This window comes from Mustela nigripes, chromosome 2 (assembly GCF_022355385.1).
Source record: "Mustela nigripes isolate SB6536 chromosome 2, MUSNIG.SB6536, whole genome shotgun sequence".
NCBI lineage: Eukaryota > Metazoa > Chordata > Mammalia > Carnivora > Mustelidae > Mustela > Mustela nigripes.
In genome coordinates this window covers 14,942,411-14,967,788 of record NC_081558.1, presented here as the reverse complement: position 1 = coordinate 14,967,788, position 25,378 = coordinate 14,942,411, and the positions used below count along the sequence as shown (strand labels likewise).

Below are 25,378 nucleotides of genomic sequence, written 5' to 3'. Positions count from 1 at the left end.
CTATCAGACACTAAAGAGAACAGAAGCCAGATCTCAGTGAACTGGATGAAGGATCCTGTTATTCTGTGAGCCTCAGTTTCCCTACCAATACCTCACAGACATACTAAGTGAAGAAACACATAATGATGTTAGAAGTAACTTGGATGAGAAAACAAAATTGCAGAATAGTATAAGCTATAATAGAATAAGTAAAGTATTTGTTAAAATATTTATAATGTATAAATATTATAATATAAATAGCATAAACACACGGCTTAAAAAAGGCTTTAATCTTCAGAAAAAAAAATACTGAAAAAGCTTACTAAAATCAAAAGTGAAAGAAATTGGGCTAAAAGCCATAGCACTCATTTCTGAAGAATTAAGAAACTTTCACTTTCTGTATTAAACATTTCTATTGAAATTATTTCTCCTAAGGATAACTTCATCTCAGTCTTATATTCAAAGAACACAAAGATAAAACAGAGTGCTAGACAAAGTAACACTCCAACATGCAGAGGCTGAAAACTGAAAGGACTAGTGGGAGTGAGACAAGGGAAGAGGGCCCTTTGGAGGGAAATGCTCCCAGGCCAGAGGGAGGGTGTTCTGTAACACAGGGAAATCACAAGGCTGGCTCCTCCAATAGGAAGAACCAAGAACATAAGACAAACATGCAACCTTCAGCGGACCGAGAGGGGATGCTGCTGCGACATTTCTGTCCACTATGAGCAAGTGTCTATGCAGCTTAAGAGTCTACCCTCTGTGTCACTAAAGAGACTCTCAAGCTCTAAGCCGTAAACCCAGACCCCTCAGCTCCTCCCCACAGTCCACCCTCTACCTGGACTACCAGTTGTGAACTGGCTGCCAGGCGATGGCATCAGTGTGGGCTCACTCTGAGCGAAGCCGGATCTCACCCAGTTCCTCAGGAAGACTGCCCACAGCAACAACCCCTAAGCTACTCAGCGGCTTCATCTCTCTTCCCAGCTTGCTAAACTCTTCTATGGAAGAAACTCTGTTTTCCCATTCACCTTCAAATTCAGTGTGGAGCAAAACAATACAGGTTCAGTACACGCTACTGTGTTAAACCTACATAAATTAGCTGCATGAAATAATGTATGCTTCCTGGCATTTGCCCTATAGGTCAAAACGAAGCAAACAAGTACTTTCATTAAATACTCTGCGTTCAGCGGCACCTGGGTGGCTTAGTCGGTTAAGCGGCTGCCTTTGGCTCAGGTTGTGATCTCTGGATCTTGGGATCGAGCCCCACATTGGGCTTCCGTCTGCTTCTCTTCTCTCTCCCTCTCCCCCAGCCACCCCCGCTGGTACTCTCTCTCTCAAATAAATAAAATCTAAAAAATAACAACCCTCTGGGGGGCCTGGGGGACTGAGTGGGTTGGGCCTCTGCCTTCAGCTCGGGTCATGATACCAGAGTATTGGGATCGAGCCCCGCATAGGGCTCTCTGCTCAATGGGGAGCCTACTTCCCCCCTTCTCTCTGCCTGCCTCTCTGCCTACCTTTTGTTAAATCATGTTTAAATGGTTTGTTTTCATCTGGAGTGATAAGCACATAGTGCAGCTAAAATGATGCACGTGCTAATGAGGAGGAAGATAAAACACCCATCCTCAAATGAGAGGGAACTGCGCCTGAGGTAATTAAGATTTGCGCTGCCCAGGGCCAGGCCAGGGAGGACCCTGCAGCCAGGAGCTATGGGACCCCACAGTTAAATGTCACCACCAGCCACGAGGTAACAGGCTACATGACAGCTGTTGCCTCAGTGTCAACGCTCCTGTTTGTCCCTAGCCCTGGAAGAGAAGAGTGTCCGCCACACAGCAGACAGACGAGAGACATCTGATGAATGAACAAATCTAAGTTTTATGAAGAGGAGCTCCCAGTAGGGGAAAGGGTGCTGGTCCAGACATCTCAACCCCATTTCAACACTGAGATCCTCAGATTATGACCCAAGTTTATTGCTCCTCTGTTGTTACCAGAAATGTGGGGTCTTCTTACTTTTAAGGGCAAAACATCTAACACTGAGCTTTTACCTCACACAGATCACATCAAATGCTCCTCATAACCACCTGCAAGGTAAGTGCCACCACCTACCCCCACCTTACAGGTGGGAAAACTGAGGCAGATTGTAGTCACACAGCAAATGGGTAAGACATGCTGAGAACTGAAGCCTATGCTCCAGGCAGTTCCAAATGAAAGATTCCATTAACCACCCAAAGTCACATGTGAGGTTTCCAAAGGATAGTGGGAGCTCCTCACAAGTATAGAATTGGGCTTGACCTCTCACCCACAAGGTCCAGATGAGATATTAAATGATTACAACTTTATATTGTTGAATGAGATCACATCTTTTGCTGTTTGCTTTTTAAGTACAGTAAAAGTTCTGGAGCACAACATATATGCATTTCTAAAAAAACATGGCATGTTGCAAAATCGTGCAATAAAAACACAGGGCTACCAGAACAACAGGGTTAGGTACACAACACCCCAAAACTTCATCATGACATTAAAAAAAAAAAAAAAGACAGGAACCTGATTTTTAAATGGTAGCATGTTAAACAGCAAAAAATACACAAATGCTACCTACCTGAAGACTGACTCCTCACTGAAGGGAAGACCTGGCACTTGCTGTGGCTGTTTTCTGAGTTACTGTGACATGCTGGAATGAAGCTGTCTGACCCCAAGAGAAAATGGTATGGTCTAGAGGGGGCCTGAAGCATATCTGAGGTGTGCATTTCCATTTTGTGTACTATCAGGTGCTCTTTCAGCTGGGAGCAATTTTCTGGATTCACCTACTGCAGGAGCTGGCAAACTTGTTCTTAAAGGGACACGGTAAATATTTTCAGTTTTGCAGGTCATTCTGTCTCTGTCCTGGTTACACAGCTCTGCAGTTGTATTAGTATGTCCTCAAATGGGCATAGCTGTGTCCCAATCAAACTTTTATTTACCAAAACAGACCACAGGTTGTGGGCCATAGCTCCCCAACCTCTAACCTGAACTTGGCATTTCTCCTGGACAAAAGCATACATGTGTTGTACTCCAACTGTGTCCTAATGTATCAATAGTGTTGGAACAAATCTGCTTTTCCAAAACATGCATTATCAGAGAATTGACTACAGAGGAAAACAGGTTTCAAAAAAGGACGTGAACATGTAAATTCAATCTGAGCCCAGGACTCAAGGTTACCCCTTTTGATAAGTCAGAAGAAATTTAGTTTCAAAAAGTGCTGAGTGCAGAGAGCTTACCAAAGGGTTAGCCTGTCTCACTATTTTATACCATCCTAAAAGCCCTATACACTCTCAAGATAAATAGGTCCATCATTTAAGGAAATTATGTGCTATAAACTCAATTACTGCAGTGCCTGGAACTTTAACCCAGTTACAAAAGCAAGTGGTTCCTCAGCACTCATACCTGAGCATCAGACCAAAGCTCTAAGGAAAAGCACAGGGATGTGAAGGACCTTGATGGGCACAGGGCTGGGAGGGAATGGGCTGGGGTGAGCCCTTCTTGAAATAGGAATGCTTGAGCTGCGATGCAAAGTGACTTGAACACACTGGGGCGAACCTGCTGAAGGACCAGGGAGTCTCTAGAGATGTCATGCAGTAGGAAGGGAGCTGCAGGGCCCAACCAACTTCCCAGGTAACCAGGACTTACCTTCACCCTTGAGGGCTAGGAGGAAAGGGGTCATCTGTGCCAGAGAAACTTCAAGAAGGGGGTGGGGAGAACCCCTCCTGGGGACTAGAAGGATGCAGATCCATACCACAGTGCCCCCCAAGTGCCCCACTCTAGGGCAGGTCCTGGGCAGACAGGTAGCACTGTCATAGCTTTGTACCCTGTGTCCTGCCCCACAGAATGGACAGAGATTTCTTTGTAATCATGACCTTCATTTGGTACATTCTGCCTTCAGCTGCAGCTCCACAGCCCAGCTCAGCCTGGGGACACCAAGAGAACCCCAAGGACCCTCCTGGGGACTCCACCGAATCACCACTTTGGTCCTTCTATTCTGCTTTTATGTGAACACTGGACCTGACTGGTGGGCATATCACTTCACCCCTAACCTGGGGTCTCAGTGCAGGTTTACTGAGCTTTCTCCTTTGTGTTAAAAGCAGCAAACACAGCTCACCAGACGGACAACCACTTTATAAAAATGAGACACATGACCAACAAATTCTTCTGTCCTGTTGGGAGGGGATTAGTCACTCTTTCAAAGGCTTCTCACAAGTTGGACAATCTCACTATCAACCTCCAGTGGCTATAGTGCCCCAGCTCCGGATGCTGGGGAGGATGAGGGAAGTGAGAAAAGAAGAAAAGGAACAGGGAACACATAATGCCCCAGACTTGGGATCATTTGACCCCACTCAGCAGACACCTTATTGGTAGGAGGACATGGAAACTGGGGCACTGACAGATACCTCCCAACTCCCCAAAGCTACAACTTACCAAGGATCTTTGCACTACAAATATACATATATATGCATTCACACTCATGCATACTCACAGACACATGCATCCCCACATACATGCACTCACATATGTGCACAGTTTTTATTTTTTTATTTATTTTTTTTTTTTATTTTTTTTTTTTTAAGATTTTATTTATTTATTTGACAGAGAGAAATCACAAGTAGATGGAGAGGCAGGCAGAGAGAGGGAGGGAAGCAGGCTCTCCGCTGAGCAGAGAGCCCGATGCGGGACTCGATCCCAGGACTCTGAGACCATGACCTGAGCCGAAGGCAGCGGCTTAACCCACTGAGCCACCCAGGCGCCCTGTGCACAGTTTTTAATCCCTTCCTCCCACGTCCAAATCTTGCCTAATTATCTCAGAAAAGGTGTTTCCCTGTTCAATTCAGAGCAAAAGATCAGCATTTCTTTCTTTCTTTCTTTTTTTTTTTTTTTTAAAGATTTTATTTATTTGACAGAGAGAGAAATCACAAGTAGGCAGAGAGGCAGGCAGAGAGAGAGAGGGGAGGAAGCAGGCTCCCTGAGGAGCAGAGAGCCCGATGCCGGGCTCGATCCCAGGACCCTGGGATCATGACCTGAGCCGAAGGCAGAGGTTTTAACCCACTGAGCCACCCAGGCGCCCCAAAGATCAGCATTTCTTATGAGTGATCCGTGTCCAACTTCTGATCCACCTGTCTCAAAAAGGAAAACCCTGAAGTTTGAAAATGAGATCAGACTTGGGGCCAGAATCACCACAAAGACACCCAGAACCCCACAGGGCCTCGCATAAATCCCCATGCACCTCAGCCACTTTAGCCCACATTTCCCCAATCCCTGCCCAAGACTAATGATTTCAGAGCTGGCTGGAGCGGTGGAGCATTTTCAGATCACCAGCACTGCAACCATGTTATTTCTACTACTTTGTGCATACAGTAAGCTAAGATTCCAGGGAGGACAAAGAACTAACCACTCTTTACTGTTGTTTATCTGAGTAATGCCCAAACCCAGAAGGGAACTTCTACAGCACAAGGAGCCTGGTCAGTTACAAACTCTGCCTAGGACACTCCCATCTCTTAGTTCACAGCCTACCCAGCCCAGCAGGATGTAGATGCTGACAGGCTCCTAACAAATGCTGATACCACACCAGATAACGACCTCTCCAAGAGACCAGTAACCGAGAGGTACCTGCTCTCTGGAGGGTAGGAGAAAGAGTAGTTCAGGGTCCCTGCCTTCATGGGAGCATAGACCTTATAAACGCTGTGAAATGCATGTGCTAAATCACCATTTTATTACAACTAAATGCCAGAAAAGGAGTTCATCCTGGTAGAAGGGAACAATCTAGAAATGCTTCATTGGTGCTGGGCCCCAAGAACAAAATCTGGATTTGTAAAGATAGAGGGGGGAGGGGGATGCCTGGGTGGCTCAGTGGGTTAAAGCCTCTGCCTTCAGCTCAGGTCATGATCCCAGGGTCGAGCCCTGGGATCTCTGCTCAGCAGGGAGCCTGCTTCCCCCTCTCTGTCTCTGTCTGCCTCTCTGCCTACTTGTGATCTCTATCAAATAAATAAATAAAATCTTGGGGAAAAAAAAAAAAGATAGAGGAGGGAGGAAATATATTAGAAAAGATGAAGTGGAAAATACATAGGCACATGAAAACCCATCTCCAGGAAAAGTAAATGAAACCAAATAAAAGGAGATCAAAACCTTAAAGTTTTTTTTTTAAATGGGATGAAATTGTGTAGGAAGGAAAAGGAATCCTGTTAGACCACTTATACTCTGTGTGAGAGGCTCTTGGTGATGGCAGGCCCTCACATGGACTTCTCTGGGTACTTCTGGAACCCTTCAGGAGTCCAGGGACTGGGGTTGGGGTGGAGGTCAGGACCAGTCATCAGCCTGTGAGAGTGAGAAGGGCTAGAACCTGTAACTGGATCCTAAAGGAAAGGGTGGGAGGAAGCCCTAAGAGCCATGAAATGGAAAAGGATGCTCCAAAGACACATACACACGACTTAAAATCAAGTGCCTCCAGTCACTCCATCAACCAAATCAATCTGAGCACAGGCACTCTCTTCTGGGGACTTCTCTGCTTCTGGAAAACTCTTTATAACTGCAGTCCTTAGCTTGGACTAGGAGCCAAAGGGAAAGGTTAAGTTCAGGAGCATCTCAGCCTCCTCATAACAGAGCACCTCTAATATCCCAGGTGTGCCCACACACTGCACACCATCTGAAATCCTAATGACCCATCAAATATAAGCCTGTTACCATCAAGGGGTTGGGGGGCCATCTGACACAGGCCACGATATCATCTATCATAGTTACCTCTAGTCCTTTGTTCAAGAACCATCCAGAGAAACAGGTTAAGAATGAAAAAGATTAAAAAGGAACTAGAGGAACACCTCTAGTTTTCACATTTACAAATAGACACACATTTACAATCAGATTTTGTTAAAGCGGAGGACTTGTAAATGATGTCTCTGAATTCATGCTTTTTGGGGATATATTTAACAAAGTTAACCTGGAGAGAAGAAACTTTAACAAACTTAAGTGGTGATGATCAACATTTTTTGTTAAAGATTTTATGTATTGGGGTGCCTGGCTCAGTGGGTTAAATCCTCTGCCTTCAGCTTGGGTCATGATTTCAAGGTCCTGAGATCAAGCCCCACATCCGGATCTCTGCTCAGTGGAAGCCTGCTTCCCAGAGAGCACAAGCATGGGGAGGAGAGAAGAGGGAGATGGAGAAGCAGGCCCCACAATGAGCAGGGAGCCCCATGCAAGACCTGATCCCAGTAACCCCGGGATCATGACCTGAGCCTAAGGCCACTGCTTAACCAACTGAGCCACCAAGGTGTCTGACCATCAACATTTTAAAGACAAAACTTTAATGATCCTCAAATTCCTTGGGGCGCCTGGGTGGCTCAGTGGGTTAAAGCCTCTGCTTTCGGCTCGGGTCATGATCCCTGAGTCCTGGGATCGAGCCCCACATCGGGCTCTCTGCTCAGCCAGGAGCCTGCTTCCTCCTCTTTCTCTGCCTGCCTCTCTGCCTACTTGTGATCTCTGTCAAATAAATAAATAAAATCTTAAAAAAAAAAAATTCCTAAACACACAGGCCACACAGGCTACACAGTAAAGAACACAGCACTCATAGTAGCTCACTCAGGCACAGTGCGTGGGAATAAAGCGGGGTTTGGTACAAGTCATCTCCAGAAAATAGACAGGCATGAGGCCAGCCTGCTGACAGTTCACTAGGCTGCTCAAACTCGCCTCCAGGATGTGCAGTGCCAGGCCTGGGACATCAGGTCCTCAGACCTCAACCTCCCTCCCTGGAGTCATGGGAGAAATGGTGGGGGATGGGGGGCAGATACTATCCTGGAGAGACAGTGTACAGAATATATTCTTATCTTCCCTCAGACACAGCCAATCTCCTGCAAACTTCTGAAAACAGGGAATAAGGTGGATTAAACAGATCCCCCTCAACTACATCTGCACCATAGCCCCATGCCTTGGCTTCTGAGCACCCCTTCCCAGAGACATGAAATGAAAGCCAGTCTTCATCTTCAGTCAGAGCACACAGTAGTAAAAAGGTGCACTTACACTGATCACATGTTAAGAGAGGGAAAGACCAGTAGCAAGTATCTTTAAAACTACAGTAGCTCCTCCCGGCTCACACTGGAGATTAAGTACCTGGCTTCTGTGTTTGCTCTAGAAGTACCCCGTGAGCACCCAACACCACCCACCTGGAAGTGGCTCCACATACACATACACCAGCAGCAGCCAGAGCCGCTGGGCCAAATCCCAACCCTACAGCCAGAAAGAAATAGATGCTGTTGTAGGAGCACACGACAGAGAAACAAAGGTGCTGCCTGTGAAGGGGAATCTGAGCAATATTAAATGTCCACCGGGAAACACTGACCAGGAATCCCCCTGGTGCGGGATGTTACCCTCAGGGTAGTGGGCTACATTTGCCTCCCATGGGAAAGGAAGAACCCTCTGTTCCTTCCCAGCTGCCTTCTGAACCATGCGCCTCTATGGTCTACAAAGGGTTACACCTACCATTTTCATGCCATCTGCAATGTCCCCATTAGGTGTCACATCACAAAATGGGAAGCCTTAACCCTTTCAGTGCCAAATCCCTCAGGGCCAAGACACAGCTCTAACCACCAGCTCCACTGAGGCCCGTGGCTGAAAATGGCAGGGAGGTTTTGCACAGGCAAGTCCAAAAAGGACCAAAAAAGTCACTTCCATTCCTAGGAGGAGACAGAAGGAGAAAGTAGGGGAACCAGGGGTGCCTCTTTTGTCATTTTGTCATTAGGGTACCCAGCAATATGGTAACACCCAGAGGCCTTTCCTGGGTTTCCTTTGTCAAGCTCCTCCCTGCATATTCTGTGCTATCAGAGCACACTGGCAAATGCCCCAGGAGGATCAGAGTCAGCAAGGGAAACTTACTTTTAGGACTAAGTTTCTGGTCTCAATAAAGCCCATGGGACTAAGAAACCATTCCTACAAAGGAAAAGTTCTCTCAGCACTTTCTGCCCAGCTGTAAGAGCTGAAACAGAAATCCCACTTCTAGCCTCTATGATAAGTGGAAATCTTCCCCTTGGGCAGACAGTTGTTCAGATACCTACATCAATCAATCAATCACTGGGAAACAGCAGAGCTGGGCTTAAGGGTATCACATTAAGTGGTCCTTTTTACTATTCAAGGAAAAAGCAAGGCCCTCGCCTCAAGCAGCCTGTCTGTCTCTCTGATTTTGTCTCCTCCCATCCCATGCCCTACTCCACCCTGACCCCATTCTTTTAGGCCACAGTGACATTCTGGCTACTCCAGACAGTCAAGCTCACTCCCAACTCCCACCCCAGGGCCTTTGCACTTCCTGCTCTCTCAGCCTGGAAGGTCCCTGCCCCCAGGTCTCTGAACTACCCTCTCTTTTTCAGGTCTTAGCTGAGACAGCAAAGTGGTATCATCTCCCCTACACACAACCCCCTCCGTAGATTTCTAACTTCTTTCCCACTTATTACCACTTAACATTCTATTTACTCATCTCTCTGTGTACCCTCCTAACCCAATCTCCCATTAGACAAGGAATAGCCCAGGACACATATTTGTGTGTTAAACATACAAGAAAAAGTATTTTCAGAACTCCCAGCTATCATTCTCTCTTCCTTGTTAAAAAAGCCAAAATGTCTTAATGTCAATAAAAAAAAATATGGATCAAAAACAAAACTCTTAGCTTTTAATAAAAATTAACTCACAATAGGTAAAAGACCTAACTATTAACAGCTAAACCTATAAACCTCTTAGAAAAAAATAAAAGGGTAAATCATGACCTTGATTTGGCAACATATTCTTAAATGTGAAACCAAAAGCACAGTATCAACAGAAGGAAAAAAAAAAAAGGCAAACTGGACTTCATCAAAATTAAAATCTAATGTGCAAAGGACACTATCAAGGGAGTGAGGCAGGGTCTGGCTGGCTCAGTCAGTTGAACAGAGAAGTGTTCAACTCTCTATCTTGGCATTGTAACTTGAAGCCCCACATTTGGTATAAAGATTACTTAAAATTGTTAAAAAAAAAAAAAAGAGAGAGAGAGAGAGTGTGAAGAAACAACCCACAAAATGGGAGAAAACACTTGCAAATCATCTATCTGGTAAGGGTCTAGTGTATAGAATATATAAAGAACTCTGAACAGGGGCATCTGGGTGCCTCAGTGGGTTAAGCCTCTGCCTTCGGCTCGGGTCATGATTTCAAGGTCCTGAGATCAAGCCCCACATCCGAATCTCTGCTCAGTGGGAGCCTGCTTCCCCCTCTCTCCCTGCCTGTCTCTCTACCTACTTGTGGTCTCTCTCTCTCTGTCAAATGAATAAATAAAATCTTAAAAAAAGAAAAAACACAAAAAATCTCTGAACAATTAAAAACAAATCCAATTCAAAAATATACAGACATTTCTCCAAAGAAGATACACAAATGGCCAATAAACACATGAAATGCTGTCCAATATTTGTCATCAGGTAAATGCAAATCGAAACCACAATGAGATACTACCTCATACCCATTAGGATGACTGTAATTAATTTAAAAAAAGGAAAAAAAAAGTGTCATCAAGGACCTGGAGAAACTGGAGCCCTTATACATTACTGACAGAAACATAAAATGGTGCAGTGATGTGGTAACAGTCTCTCAAAAAGTTAAATACAGCATTACCATATGACCCTGCAATCTACTGCTAGGTAAATAAGCTAAGAGATGTGAAAACAGTCACACAAAACCTTACACACAAATGTTAAAAGCAGCACTATTCACAACAGTCAACAAACAGAATCAACCCAAATGTCCATCAACAGATGAATGAATGAACAAAATGTGATATATCCATACAATGAAATACTATTCACTCATAAAAAGGAATGAAGTTCTGATTCATGTCACAGGTGGATGAACAGTACTATACTGAATGAGAGAAGCCAGATAAAAAAGGCCACAGAGAATCAAAAATTATTCCATTTCTATGACATGCCCAGAACAGGCAAATCCATGGAGACAGAAAGTAGATTAGTGGTTGCTAGGGGCCCTGAAGGGCACAGAGGTGGAGAAGTGGGAAATGACTGCTAATGGGTACAGGCTTCTTTTGGGGATAAAAACATTCTGGAATTTGACAGAAATGATGATCATATGATATTGTGAATGTATTTATTAAATGCCAACTTTGAAATGGCTAAACTGGTGAATTTTAGGTTCTGTGAATCAGTCATTCAGTTCTTACAGCGACGAACTCACAACAAACCCACCACACAAGTGGGAACTAAGAATTGCCTCCAACCAAAGGAGCCAATGCCTGAGAGCATGGCCACGTGGGCAAAGATCAATTTAGCAATGGGGAGCCAAGGCAGAAAGAGGGCAAGGCCTCAGACAATTGGGGTCACACAAACCACCATCAGCAGAACACGATTTAAGTCAGGTTCATTATAGGATCCACACTGCCTAAAAGCAAAACAACACACACTATGGTTTTATATTAATACACTACTGGGAATGTGCCACCTGCCTCAGTCACACGGGTATTTTACTTGCTCATCTAAATACCTGCATAGTTTCTCTCTTTCTTTCTTTTATTAAGCTACAATGTTGTGTGGTTTTTTCTTTTAATATTTTATTTATTTGACAGAGAGAGACAAACCAAGAGAGGAAACACAAGCAGGGGGAGTTGGAGAGGGAGAAGCAGACTCCCCCTGCTGAGCAGGGAGCCTGATGAGGGGCTTGATCCCAGGACCCTGGCATCATGACCTGACCTGAAGGCAGATGCTTAACAACTGAGTCACCCAGGCACCCCAACCTGCTAAGTTTCTACCAGGAACAAAGGGCTGACTGGACCCCATGACAGGCCTCCTCCTAGGAAACTCTGGGAAGATACACAAGGAGGAGGTAAGTGGACACCGGCTCAAGAGACACAGAGTGAGGTTCCTTCCATGAAGAGTTACAGTGATAATCCCTAAATCACACACAGAATCAAACCATCTATTTTATCCACTCCTCACTGGCTATGGCTACTATGGAAATATGACACCAGTGAGGTGAGTGTGGTTTCTAATCAAAAATATATTAAATTGGGGGCACCTGGGTGGCTCAGGGGGTTAAGCCTCTGCCTTTGGCTCAGGTCATGATCTCGGGGTCCTGGGATCGAGCCCCGCATCAGCCTGCTCCCCCCCACCCCTGCCTGCCTCTCTGCCTACTTCTGGTCTCTTCCCTCTCTGTCAAATAAATAAATAAAATCTTTTTTAAAAAACTATATATATATATATAAAATGTTGGGCGCCTGGGTGGCTCAGTTTGTTAGGTGACTGCCTTCAGCTCAGGTCATGATCCTGGACTCCCGAGATCTAGTCCCCACCTCGGACTCCCAGCTCCACGGGGAGTCTGCTTCTCCCTCTGACCTTCTCCTCGTTCGTGCTCTCTCTCTCTCTCTCTCAAATAAATAAATAAAATGTTAAAAAAAAAAAAAAAAACCCCAAACATAAATTATGTAAGAAAACAAAGTATGGGATATCAGAGTTAAAGTATTGAAGTGAAGAAGCACATGCAGTGGTAAAATGAGCTCCAAGTACTGGAGAAGGAGGCTAGAGGCTCAGGGAAAGGAAGGTGCCATCAGCATCACTGTGCATCAGGTAAAAATCAGAATGCCTGGTTTGCCTCAGTTTCTTCCCCTGTGAAATGGAACAATACCCACTTTATAACTATTGCTCTTTGAAGGCTCTGTGAAAGGTAGTTGTAAGTATTATTATTACAGAAAGTAACGATGCTGTAATCGGAAGCTGTTCCACCTGAAAGGCCACCAGCCACAGATCCTCATTAACAATTCCAGAATCTGAAAGTTTTCTGTTTGAATTTTAAACTAACCACAAGTGGCCACCACCCTCACTTTTGTAAGCAGCTGTCTCCCCTGCCCTGGGTGACAGATGTCATAAAGTTCCCTGAGGGAATACCTGGATTAAGCCCATTTTTCAAATCCTAGATTATGGAAAACTGCAAATATACCCAGAGAAGTAGCAAGAAGAGCATGACTCACAGAGCACATCCATCACTCAGCCTGCAGGTCTTCCACACTCAGCCTTCCCCCACACTCTACTGGCTCCTGGGAAGCAAATTCTACACAGCATTCATTTTATGAATAAACTGGTCAGTATTTATCTCTACAGCACAAACAAACCACAATTCCATGAGCTGAGCTCCAACAATTTAACAAGCATTTTTTTTTTTTAAAGATTTTATTTCTTTCTTTGACAGAGATCACAAATAGGCAGAAAGGCAGGCAGAGAGAGGGGGAAGCAAGCTCCCTGCTAGGCAGAGAGCCCAATGTGGGGCTCGATCCCAGGACCCTGAGATCATAACCTGAGCCTAAGGCAGAGAAACCACTGAACCACCCAGGCGCCCCCGCAACAAGCATTTCTTAATCTTTGTCAGCCACACATGGTTGAAATCTATAGGTGCCCCTCCAACCTTTCCTTTCAACCACACATTTATTTATCCTGTTTCCCACAGTCAAGTTGGCATCCCTGTAACTATAACGCAACATGCCCCTGATTTACTATAAACTAGATTTTGAGGCCCAACCAAGCACACGTCATTACAGAAGGACACACATTCTCCTTGATGGCAGGCAGCTACAGAGGATCACTGTCTGGATTCACATTTCATTAGGTACCTAAAAACTTTTAAGTTTTTAATTCCATCATTTCATTTTAATTAGCTAGAATATGTTAATAGCTGCACTGTCTGCTAGCTGCATGTGGTTATTTAAAGACTAAAATTAAATGAAAATTTGACTTCTTCAAACTATTCCAGGTGCCACATTGGACAGTGAGGGTACAAAGAGTTCCAGGAAGTTATGCAGGGCAGCACTGAACCTGTGAAGGAAGCTTGCTCTCTCCATTTTGTTCCTCGAGAGTTCAGTCCATAGAAAAGTGAAAGAATAAATACTAGTTTCTATTTACCAGTTTTAAAAATGAATCAGTTCAATAGAACCTTCCAAAAAGGACCAAAGCATTTCTTCCTTTCCAGCACCAATATAAATGAATAAATGAATCTGTGGATTTTTAACACATCTGATGTTCCAACTTGGGAATCCATTTTTATTCATACTCCTCTGTCCCACCCTTCGCAGTCTTACACAATGAGGACATTCCCGATGCAGATTTAGAATTAAAATGTAACTTAAATGCTTTGATTTTATATTTGTATTTTTCTTAGTGCTAAAAATTCTGATTCTTAAAGACATTAACTGCTTGTTTTCTCCTGCAATATAATTGTCCCCACTATCCACAGTTTTAGTTACCTGCAGTCAACCACGGTCCAGGAGCTGATGATCCCCTGGCAGACCAACAGAAGTCAATAGTAGCCTAATGCTATGTTGCAACACCTACGTCACTCACCTCACTCCATCTCATCACACAGGCATTTTATCATCTCACATCATCACAAGAAGGGTGAGTACAGTACTAAGATATTTTGAGAGAGAGACCACATTTACACAACTTTTATTTTAGTATATCTCTAACAGTTCTATTACAATTAGTTATTGTAGTTAATCTCTTACTGCTTCTAACTTTTAAACTAAAATTTTTAAGTATACATGCATAGGAAAAATCATAGTATATATAGGGTTTGATAGTATTGCGTTTTCAGGCATCCCATGATGGTCCTGGAAAGTGTTCTCATAGGGCAAGGGGCACTACTTTATATAACAATAAGACTACTGGTATAATTAACCTAAAACCAAAAATAATTCCTAAAAACAGTTAATGATTTTTTTAAAAAGAAGTTTTTGCTCTTATGGTTTATCACATTACAACATTTACAGTCTAACTACTATGTTTAAAACTCTAGCAAAGGAAATTCTCTCAGATATTAAGTCACCAACTTCAGTCACAACTGACATATACCTAGATTCCTATTCACTTCCTTTTGCTTCTGGTTTTTAGGGGTTGCTTCTCTCCCTTGCCCCAAACAACATCTGCCATACTTTTGTTTATAATTACGTAAAACACCCATCTGGTGCTACACCAAAAAAGAAAGCCAGAGACATCTCCTGGTAACCCTGTCTCTTCTCAGCCTTCCTCCCAGAAATGACCATGTTGTTCATTTATGGCTTAGATTTCCTATATTTAAAAATAAAATATAGGGGCGCCTGGGTGGCTCAGTGTGTTAAAGCCTCTTCCTTTGGCTCAGGTCATGATCTCAGGGTCCTGGGATCAAGCCCTGCATCGGGCTCTCTGCTCAGCGGGCAGCCTGCTTCCTCCTCTCTCTCTGCCTGCCTCTCTGCCTACTTGTGATCTCTGTCTGTCCAATAAATAAATAAAATTTAAAAATAAAATAAAAGCAAACACAAACACATACAGCCTTGTCTCCTCATCTTCCCTTGGACAGGTAAGTGCACGACATCTCTTTATCTTCCACCTTGTTTTTTCCACTTATTTTTTCATCCTAGAAATCCTGTCACCATGACATGAGGACACGCCTCTTTCCTTCAGGGACTTGACACCACCTCACCAGAAGCTCTACCCCTAACCGCCTCCAGTCCCAACTGACATTCATTTAAGTCATTTCCATCTTTGCTACTTCAGAATGTTGTAAGGAACATCCTTGTCACAATTCTTATTTTTGACAGTGTATCTTTGTGATACATTTCTAGAAGTGGAATTTCTGGAGCAAAGGGTAAGCCAATCTCTCTCTGAGGAGTGGTGAACCTCTAAAGGCAACATATGGCAGTGCCTGATTTCCACCAACACACTGGTATCCACCTCTGGGGACAAAAGGTCAGAAATGTTGTTTTGGGGACGCCTGGGTGGCTCAGTTGGTTAAGCAGCTGCCTTCGGCTCGGGTCATGATCCCAGCATCCTGGGATCGAGTCCCACATCGGGCTCCTTGCTCAGCGGGGAGCCTGCTTCTCCCTCTGCCTCTGCCTGCCATTCTGTCTGCCTGTGCTCGCTCTCTCCCCCTCTCTCCCTCTGGTAAATAAATAAAATCTTTAAAAAAAAAAAAAAAAGAAAGAAATGTTGTTTTGGGGAAGCTCAAGGAGCACTATTCTTAGTATCAGAAAGATCTGAGCATCTTTCCATATCTTGGTTAGAGACATCCACATTCACTTTCTCTGTGAACTGTATTTCTGTAAGTCACACCCATTTTTAATCCTTAACACCCAACATAAGGTTAGTCATTCAGCACACTAACAGTGTGCACTTGAACAAACACAGCTCCTGACAAGAAAAATTCAAGAGGCAGATGCCACATCCATTAGCCCAAGCTGACAGTCTGACCCAAGGTGTACACACCTCCACTGTGTACATGGTGGGGCACTATGTGGGGGCTATGTGAGTACCTCAGGGTTCATCAGGAACCTACCTTCCTCCTGCCCCACTCCTCTTCTGTGCCCACTGAGTCCTGGATGGCAGGAACAGGGAGATACTAGCTGACCACAGGCCATGGTACAATTAAAAGTGGGTATGGGCTAGTATTAACCAGAGAAAAGCCAAATTGCTGAGGTGACTTATACCCCACAACAAAAAGTATAAGCTGACATATTAACAGATCTTAAAAAATAATTATTCAAGGGTGTTTTTGCCTGTTTGGCATTAACCATCATATGCCATAACTGTTCACAGACAGCCCCTTTCCTATCAAGCCCCTTCATGTACTGGGTAGGGAGAGGCAAGGCCAGAAAGAACACTTAGGATGACTTCTAGGAGTTTAAACCCCCAAACTGTCTGCTTCTAATGCTATGGTTGTGTCTTCCCTGCTGGCCCTGTGACAGGAAAGGAGGAGCTTGCTTTCATTCATTCATTCAGCATGTACTTACTACTTCTGAGTTAACAAAGAACCAGGCAAATGGTGGAGCTCCCATCCTAGAACCTCAGAGAATACTAAGCTAGCCCACTGCCTTCAGACAATGACCTGAGCTGCAAGACAAGGGAAGTCCCTAACCCCACTGGGCTGGGGTTCAAGTGAGATATTTTTCAGATGTGAAGTTCCTTGATTTTTGAATGCTAATGTCTAAAGATAGCCTATCAACAGCCAAGTGCCAGGCCCACCCCCTGTGGATGTCCCACTATGCCACCAGGACCAGGTATTAAGCATCGTCAACACTGATGATCCAAACCTCATCTAGCTCTGGGAAACCAGCACAGACTTAAGGTTACTTCTTGTCTCCAGAACTCTGAGGACCTCAGGCAGGGCTGGGCTATGTAAAATGGTACGGCTGCCACGACAACAGTCTGGAAGGTCCTCAAAATGTTCAACAGTTACCATTATGACCCAGCAACTCCACTCCTAGGTATATACCCAAAGGAATAAAAAGCACATCCACACATACTATGTACACAAATGTTCACAGCAGCACTATTCAGAACTGCTAAAATGTGGAAACACCCAAATTTATCCCAGGTGAACGAGTACATGGTCCATCCATGTGATGGAATTATTACTCAGCCATAAAAGTGTATGAAGCACTGAATCATGCTACAATGTGGATGAACCTCAAAAACTACGCTGAGAAGCCAGACACACAAGGTTATATACTGGGTAACTCTGCTGATATGTCCAGGACAGGCAAATGCGTAGAGAGAGAAAGCAGATTAGTGGGAGAGGGAGTATAAGGAGTGATAGCTAATGAGGATGGAATTTCTTTTTGGGGTGATAAGTGCTCTGGAACTAGACAGAGGTAAAGGGTGCACAACACTATTAAATAAACAAACAAACAAAAATCACCGAATCGTATACTATAAATGAGTGAAATGTATGGTAGACAAATTAGATCTTAATTATTAAAAAATTTTTTTAAAGTTGGGCTCCTTGCTCAGCGGGGAATCTGCTTCTCCCTCTACCCCTCTCCCCAACTCATTGTTGAGCTCACTTTCCCCAAACAAACAAATAAATAAATAAAATCTTCAAAAAAATTTTTTTTTAATACTGATAAAGCTTGTTTGTTGAAAGAACACTCTGGAACTGTTTTCCCACTAACAGGATTAACTTGACTATGCTCATGTGGGTTTTTTTGCTACATGCAAATAAGAGCCAAAACCTCACAAAATTAATCCCAACTATTGTCAAGAAGCAGGCAAATCCAGGCAGCTGGTTCTCACTCCATGCAACTATGGTGCTGTTAGAGTGGCATGCACCTCTCAGCAAGTCACCTGCTGGCTGGCCTGGAAAAGGAAGCAGCTGACCAACCCAGGAGGTCTCCAACCTGCCTTAAAGTTCTAACTCTGAGCTCTTAAGTTCTCCAGACAGACAGTCCTCAGCCAAAACATGGCTGGGAAAACCCTGCTAATAACAAGACAAAAATCCCACCCAGGGGTCAAGATCAGTCCTGCTAGGTTCTGACAGTTCTTGAGTTGAGGGCCCTAAGCAAGAGGTCAGCCTGCCTCAGTTTCCGCACAGGCATGAGTCGGACGTCAGGGCAACCAGCTCCAACCACTAGTGCCAGGCCCTGTGCCACAGAAAGTGGTCAGGGAAAAATTCTACTCATTTTGGTCAGTGTTGAGAAATCACAAAAATGGCCAGAGGGCAAAAGGCCACCTGGCCAGGATTATCTTTTACTCCTGACACTCCCTGGAAGGTTTATTCCATTTAGGCCTGGGCTTTTCAAGTGAGTGAACCCTGAGACAGGAAGGGAGAAGAAATGGCCTCCCTGGAAGCAAGGGCAGGGCCTCAGTGATCCCGTGGTGACAATCCAGTACACAATCCTGGAGGGACTTGCTTCCCTCCCTTTCCTCTAGAAGTGGCTGCAAGCTTCTCAAGCAGTGCTCAGTTTCAAATGTCCAAGAAGCCGGGCAAGTCATTCCACAGATACCAGACGCCAAACACTCACCTGGCTTCTGTGCATGGGATGCTAGTCCTACCAGCTGGCCATGGCGGCAGCTACGTCAAAAGGCAACTTGTGTCAACGTGCTGACCAACCTAAAGTAAAAGAGAGAAAAACAGACACTGAATTTCCAAGGAAATCTTCTGGAATATATGGATGATTTTCAGTTATCTCCCACCCAAATTTATATAGCAAAATTTTAGATTTCAACCACAACTGTGCCTGTGCTACTTTCCACAGGGGGACAGGCTGAGGAAATAAATTTCTATCACTCTCTGACCTATGACCCAATACAGTGTTAACCAATAAACCCTAGCGTCCCAGATACTGACTTCAGCAATATGGTCAGAGATATGAGGTGGTAATAAGCAGCCACAACCTGACATACTGAATATATAGCAAATGGTTCAACATTCTGGTTAAAACAGTAATAACATTAATAGCAGAAACAGTAATATCGAGAATTTAATAGGTGCTCAGTAGCGAGTTCCAGTTACTATGCTAAAATTCCCTACCTCTTTGAATCCCAAGAACAATTTTGGGTTACACAATCATCCCCATTTTACAGACAAGGGATATGATAGATCTAATATTCAGGAATTTGCCCAGAGTCACCCAGATCTCCCTCTACAGACATAAACTTTTTGCTCCCCAGTCCACGCTCCCTCGCAAAGATGGCAGAGAAACCACCCACTATTCCAGGCAGTTGTAGGGTTTGCCCTCAAGAAGCTGAGGGTCATGTGCCTGGAGCCTGGCAGACTTTACCTCCATAGGGCAACTCGAAGTTTTACTCTGAGGATCATTTCCACAGGGGTTACAAAACTGCCCAGAGAGGAACCAGCTGCCTGTTTTACAGACAGGAAAATTAAGGATCAAGAATGTTCAGAACTCTCCAAGGTCACAGAGACAGTGTGGCCCTAGGACTTCCCCCTCCTTTGTGACATCAGATATGCAGGGCTCCACCCACAGAGGCTAAACCTAGAGAACGAGCCAAACCAGACTCCTAGGCAGTGCTGTCAGTTGTAGCTTGGTGAATATTGTCAGCATCACCTCTGCTGTCATTCTTTGTGCTCACATGACTACCAGGAGCTTGGCTCTGATATAAAACCTTTATTTTTAAACTGGGTTCACAGCAATTCACAGTTCATGGATAGTGAGAAACACTCCCACAGGAGAACTTGCAAAAAAAAAGCAAACATCAGTGAATTCTATGGAAAGACCTTTGGGCACCAAGAAGCACATGGCATCCTCCTCAGTGAGGCCCAGGACCAGCCATAGCCACCATCTGGGCTAGTTTTTGGGGAGTGGGGCACTTTCTGCCACTCTTTTTTAGCCCCATTCAGGCCAGAAAACACAGTGGACACTGTTAACCCTGGTTTTTTCATATCACCTGAGCCATGGCCTCACTCTGCAATGGAGATGGAAAGCCCAGCAGCAGAGGCTTTCCGAACACCTACCTCTTAGGAACAAGGTCAATGCAAGTCAGCAGTATTTCCACAGTTTTTAAAAATCCATTTACAACAGCATAAATATGAAATACTTAAATCTTTGAAAAAATTAAATTTATCCTTATTTATTTTCAACAGAGAGCTTGAGTGTGTGCACATACAGGGAAGGGCAGAGGGAAGGAGAGAGAGAATCCTCAAGCAGACTCCCCACTGAGCTTGGAGCCCAACATGGGGTTCCATCCCAGGACCCTGAGATCATGACCCGAGTTGAAATCAGGAGTTGGATGCTTAAACGAGTGAGCCACCCAGGTGCCCCAGGATAAATTTAATTTTTATTTTGTGTGTATGTGGTTTTTTTTTAAGATTTTATTCATTTATTTGACAAACAGAGATCACAAGTAGGCAGAGAGGTAGGCGGGGGGTGGGGGGGGTGGGAGCAGGCTCCTTGCTGAGCAGAGAGCCCAATGCAGGGCTCAATCCCAGGACCGAAATCATGACCTGAGCCAAAGGCAGAGGCTCAATCCACTGAGCCACCCAGGCGCCCCAAATTTAATTTTTAAAAAGATGTCAAGGGTAACCCTCTCAGGTCCCCTCCCTCCTTAGGAGCTTTGTGCTATCACTTTGATATCACTCAATAAGCTTTGCTTCACTGTCCACCCCCCCCCAAAATGTTCTAGACCTATAAAGAGGAACTATAGTAAGACATCACTAAGAGAAATGAAAGAAAACCTAAATGAAGACATGCCTTGTCCATGGGTCAGGAGGTGTCAATCCTCTTTCAAACTGATCCACAGATTAAATGCAGACCCAATAAAAAAATTCCCAGAATTTTTTCTATAGAAAAAAAACAATCTGACTCTAAAATTTACATGGAAATCCAAAGGACCTAGAATAGTAAAAACAACTGAAAAAGAGGAACGAATTTGGAGGACTTACCCTACCTGATTTTAAGACCCACCATTAAGCTACAGTAACCAAGGGGCACCTTGATTTTGGCTCAGGTCATGATCTCACGGTTGTGAGATCAAGTCCCACACTGGGCTCCTCACTGGGCACAGAGACTGCTTAAGATCTGCTCTCCCTCTGCCCTTCCCTCCCCCTCTTAAAAAAAAGAAATCTACTTGGGACGCCTGGGTGGCTCAGTTGGTTAAGCAGCTGCCTTCGGCTCAGGTCATGATCCCAGCGTCCAGGGATCGAGTCCCACATCGGGCTCCTTGCTCCGCAGGGAGCCTGCTTCTCCCTCTGACTCTTCCTTCCACTCTGTCTGCCTGTGCTCTCACTCACTCTCTCTCTGACAAATAAATAAATAAAATCTTTAAAAAAAAAAAAAAAGAAATCTACAGTAACCAAGACAGTGTGAAAAAGACAGAGGAAAGATGGATGAACAGAATACACCCATGTACCTGTGGACAACTGTTACTCAACAAAGATCCAGTATTCTACTCTGTAAGACCACAAGACACTTTGGATGACAATTTCCAAGACAGTTAACCCTGCAAGGAAGAAGGCCATCTTAATGTGTTCATCACAATACACATCCTGCATCACAGGACAGAATGCAACGTGCAAGAAATTTTAAAGTAAACTCCCACTTTCACACTCAACCATAGCTTTCCCCATCTCAGCTCACAACAAACCTAGTCTTTCAGCTGCTCAGATTAAAAGCAGGAGTTGTCCTCCTGATAAGACTACCCACTACCCAGTCCATCAGGAAATCCTATTGGTTCTGCCATCAAACACATTTGAAGCCCAACATTCTCAAACCTCCACTGGCCACACCATGTTTGGGTGTTTGCTCTGTGAAGCACTATCATCTCCTGGCCCGAGGCCTGCCTGGGGCCCACCTGCTCATCCTGCCCCAGGAAGCCAGGCTGGCTTCCCGGGTCATGCCTTCAACAAATCAAGTACCTTCCCACCTTGGGGTCTTTTTATGTTTTAAACAAAATCCCAGATACTTTATCATTTTAACAATCACTTCTTCAACCAGCATCCCAAATTGAAAATGACCTTTGAAAACATAACTACCATATAATAATCCCTAAATGTCAGCAAATGTCCAGTTCATATTTAGCTTCACACAATTTCTCAGAAATGTTTGTATGGTCTATTCTAACAGTAGCTGTTACAGTGTATTACACCTGCTCCCTCAGCCTTGATCACTCTCACCCCGCAGATGGCAGGCCCTTCAAAGTCCATGCTCCCTTCTCTCCCCATCAAGTCAATGCTCAAAATGTCTCCTTTGCAGGCCCACCCTACTCTTTCTCTCTCACAGGCCCAGCCTCTCTGCATATTCCATATTATGCAGCTACTATCTATGGACTTTCTCACCCAATAAGAACAGAAATGCCACAAGAAAAGGGGTGTTTTGTCTGCCTGATGCGTGCTTTTATTTCAAGCACCTAGAACAGGGTCAGACACACACCAGTGCTTGATAAATATTTATGAAATGAACAGGCGGGGATGACTTAACATTGAAGGAAAAGGAACCTATATGAGGATCCCAGAGCATTAGTCCCCCCATACAAATAGTGTGAAATTCACAAAGGAACAGAAACCAGGCAGATATCACTTAGCACCATCAGAACTAGGAGCATTTCTCTAAAATAAACTGTAGTTGCTTTTTACTGATACATCATCTGGACTGTTTTGCCATCCACCCGCATTGGCTGGGTTTAGAGAGCTTTTACCGTTTTTATTTCCAACCCATACATCTAAAACAGTATCAAGTAACCCTTAAATACACAATTACCAACTCATTAAGAGACTCTTCCACTCCCTTGATAAATCGTTATGTTTTGGCTTTGACCCCCACACCAGGGTCTAATGCACACCCATACACACACGTACCACCCCAACTCTGAAACCCACCCAAACACATGATTTCCCAGTTTAGGGGGGCAATCACCCTCGGTAAGAAGGTAGCCATAGTAATTTACATGAAATCAAGTCACTGCACTTTGGGGAACAGAAGTCCTTTGTTGCCATTTCATCCTCTCTAGCTCAGGCAAAAGGTTGGCTCCCTTTAAACTTGAGGGGAGGAACACTGGCCAAAAACCAACTGCTGTCTGGGGAACTCCAGTTCTGCAGACACACTCCAGCTGCAGCATCCATGGCCAGCGCAGAGATGGATCTCTGGGGCCACAGTCACCTAAACAGCCTGGGCTCTCCAAGGCACCCACAAAGGGCCTCATCTGAGGCCCGGCCCTAAAAGAAACTGCACACCTCTTGTCTCCTCTACCACCATCTGCACTCACCAAACATTTGTGCTATCTAAAAATTCTTCAACTGTGTCTGTAACCAAATATTTATCACCCTGGTTCTAATCTAGTTCTGGAAAATAACATGAGGCAAACAAAAAATTCTAAGATGAAACCCAACAATACCCTTCACCTTCTTCCATCTGTAAGTCCACAAAGTCTACTTGCTCCATGAAAACTGAGTGCCCCTGAAGAAAAGGGTTACCTAGACCATCTCTGGCAAAGGTCTTAAGAGACTGCACCACCACATTGTCAAGGAGGGGATTCCCCGGGTCAGCCTTATCAGAAAGGCAAGAACTGAGGCAGGGCAACCATAAAACATCACAAGGAAGCCCAGAGGTCATATTGCCCTATGCGCTGGCTGGCCAGGGAATGATTAACTTGGGCCAACAATTCGATTTCTAATCCAGGGTCAGCAAACTTGCCTGAGTGGTCCTTATGAAGGGTATTCCTGAAACAAAGCCACACCCACTCAAATACGCAATGTCTACAGCTGCTTCCACCTATAAGACAGAACTGAGTTATAGCAACAGAGACAGTACAGCCCCAGAAGCTGAAAACATGGGACTACCTATTGAATGCAGGAGGAAACTGCAGCCCTGACAGGTTGTGCTGAGTGAGTAGCAAAGGGACAGAGGTGACCCAGACACACGACAACAAAAAGTCAGGGCACAGGCACACCAAGGAGATGCTCCAGCTCTGAGTTGGCCCCAGGGCACAAAGCAGTACCTGCTCTCTCCAAAGCATGGAGCCTCATTAACCCTCTGTCCCCATGGAGTAGGGGAGAGCATGACTTGGCATACTAGAGAGGCAAAGAACCAGCCCCATGGGAGCCAAGGAGCCAACAGTGAGGCCAGCTACACAAGCCCATCCTTGGCAACCAGAACTGGCCTGTCTCTACTGTCAAACCTAGGAGGCATCCTCTGGGTAACAGCCAGTATGTGCCCTCCAGGCCCCTGATCTGTCCCTGCCTATCTTCCCTTAGCCATGATCAACATGCCCTCACTGAGGAATATATCATTCACTCTCCACACCATGCCAGTGCAGCCATTCCTAAAGCCCCTCAAAACCCCCCAATGCTTATTAACATCTTACCCTGACCTTTGAGGGCCTGCCTGCTTTAGGCCCAAGAGAACCTATGAAGTCATGTGACATGCATGTATATATGTATATACACACACAACATTCCTGGCTTACACTAATCTTGTCTCAATTCTTCATACTGCCACATCTTGCCTCTACCACTGGGCTTTTGCACACAGTGTTCCTATAACTGGGAAAACCCTTCCCTCCTCCCACTCATCCTTCAGACTCAAGCACCTGTTACTTAAGCATCTCTCCCTAAGCAGTCCCTCCCCATTCCCCCTTCTATTACTGAGGACTACAGCCTCAACACTTAGCACAGCTGATCTTGACATTTGACATCCAGCATCCCATTAGGCTCTCTTCCCCAAACACCATGGAGAAAAAGCTCTTGTTCATCTCTTTATCCAATGCCTAATGAAGCAAGAGTAGGAAATGGCACCCTCCATGAGTTATAAATACCCAACCACTATGTTTCCACCATGGACCTGAGGCAAAAACATAGCAATATAAATATAAACCCTACCCTTAATTAGAACAGCAAGTCAACTTGCCAGGAAGAAGTAACACTGAGATAGTCAAGGCCACAGCGCCACCACAACCCCTGAGGGAAGCTCTTCCCACCCTCCCTTATACTGTGTTTGGAGAAAGGCAGAGAGCTTCATGTATCACTGGGAGGTTCCAGAGACCTCTATAGCCTTGCATCTGGAAAGGCTTTCTCTGTCACTGCTAAGAAGCATGACCTACCCCCAGCACCCACACCCTGTACTCCCCTCCTCCTTTCCTATTCTAGCCTAAAACACTCAGTACAATCTTTCCAACAG

General features: G+C 44.7%; 1 protein-coding gene across 4 annotated transcripts in view; it reads right to left on the bottom strand.

Moving 5' to 3' along the window:
• Nucleotides 1-25,378, bottom strand: part of GATAD2A (GATA zinc finger domain containing 2A) — a 107,054-nt gene that overhangs the window by 46,777 nt on the left and 34,899 nt on the right. For all 4 annotated transcript variants that reach the window (XM_059389514.1, XM_059389517.1, XM_059389515.1 and 1 more), the window contains one exon: nucleotides 18,773-18,861. In XM_059389514.1, the coding sequence (XP_059245497.1) occupies nucleotides 18,773-18,787 (15 nt within the window). In that variant the 5' untranslated portion in view covers nucleotides 18,788-18,861. Of the gene's footprint in view, nucleotides 1-18,772; nucleotides 18,862-25,378 lie in introns of those variants that run through there.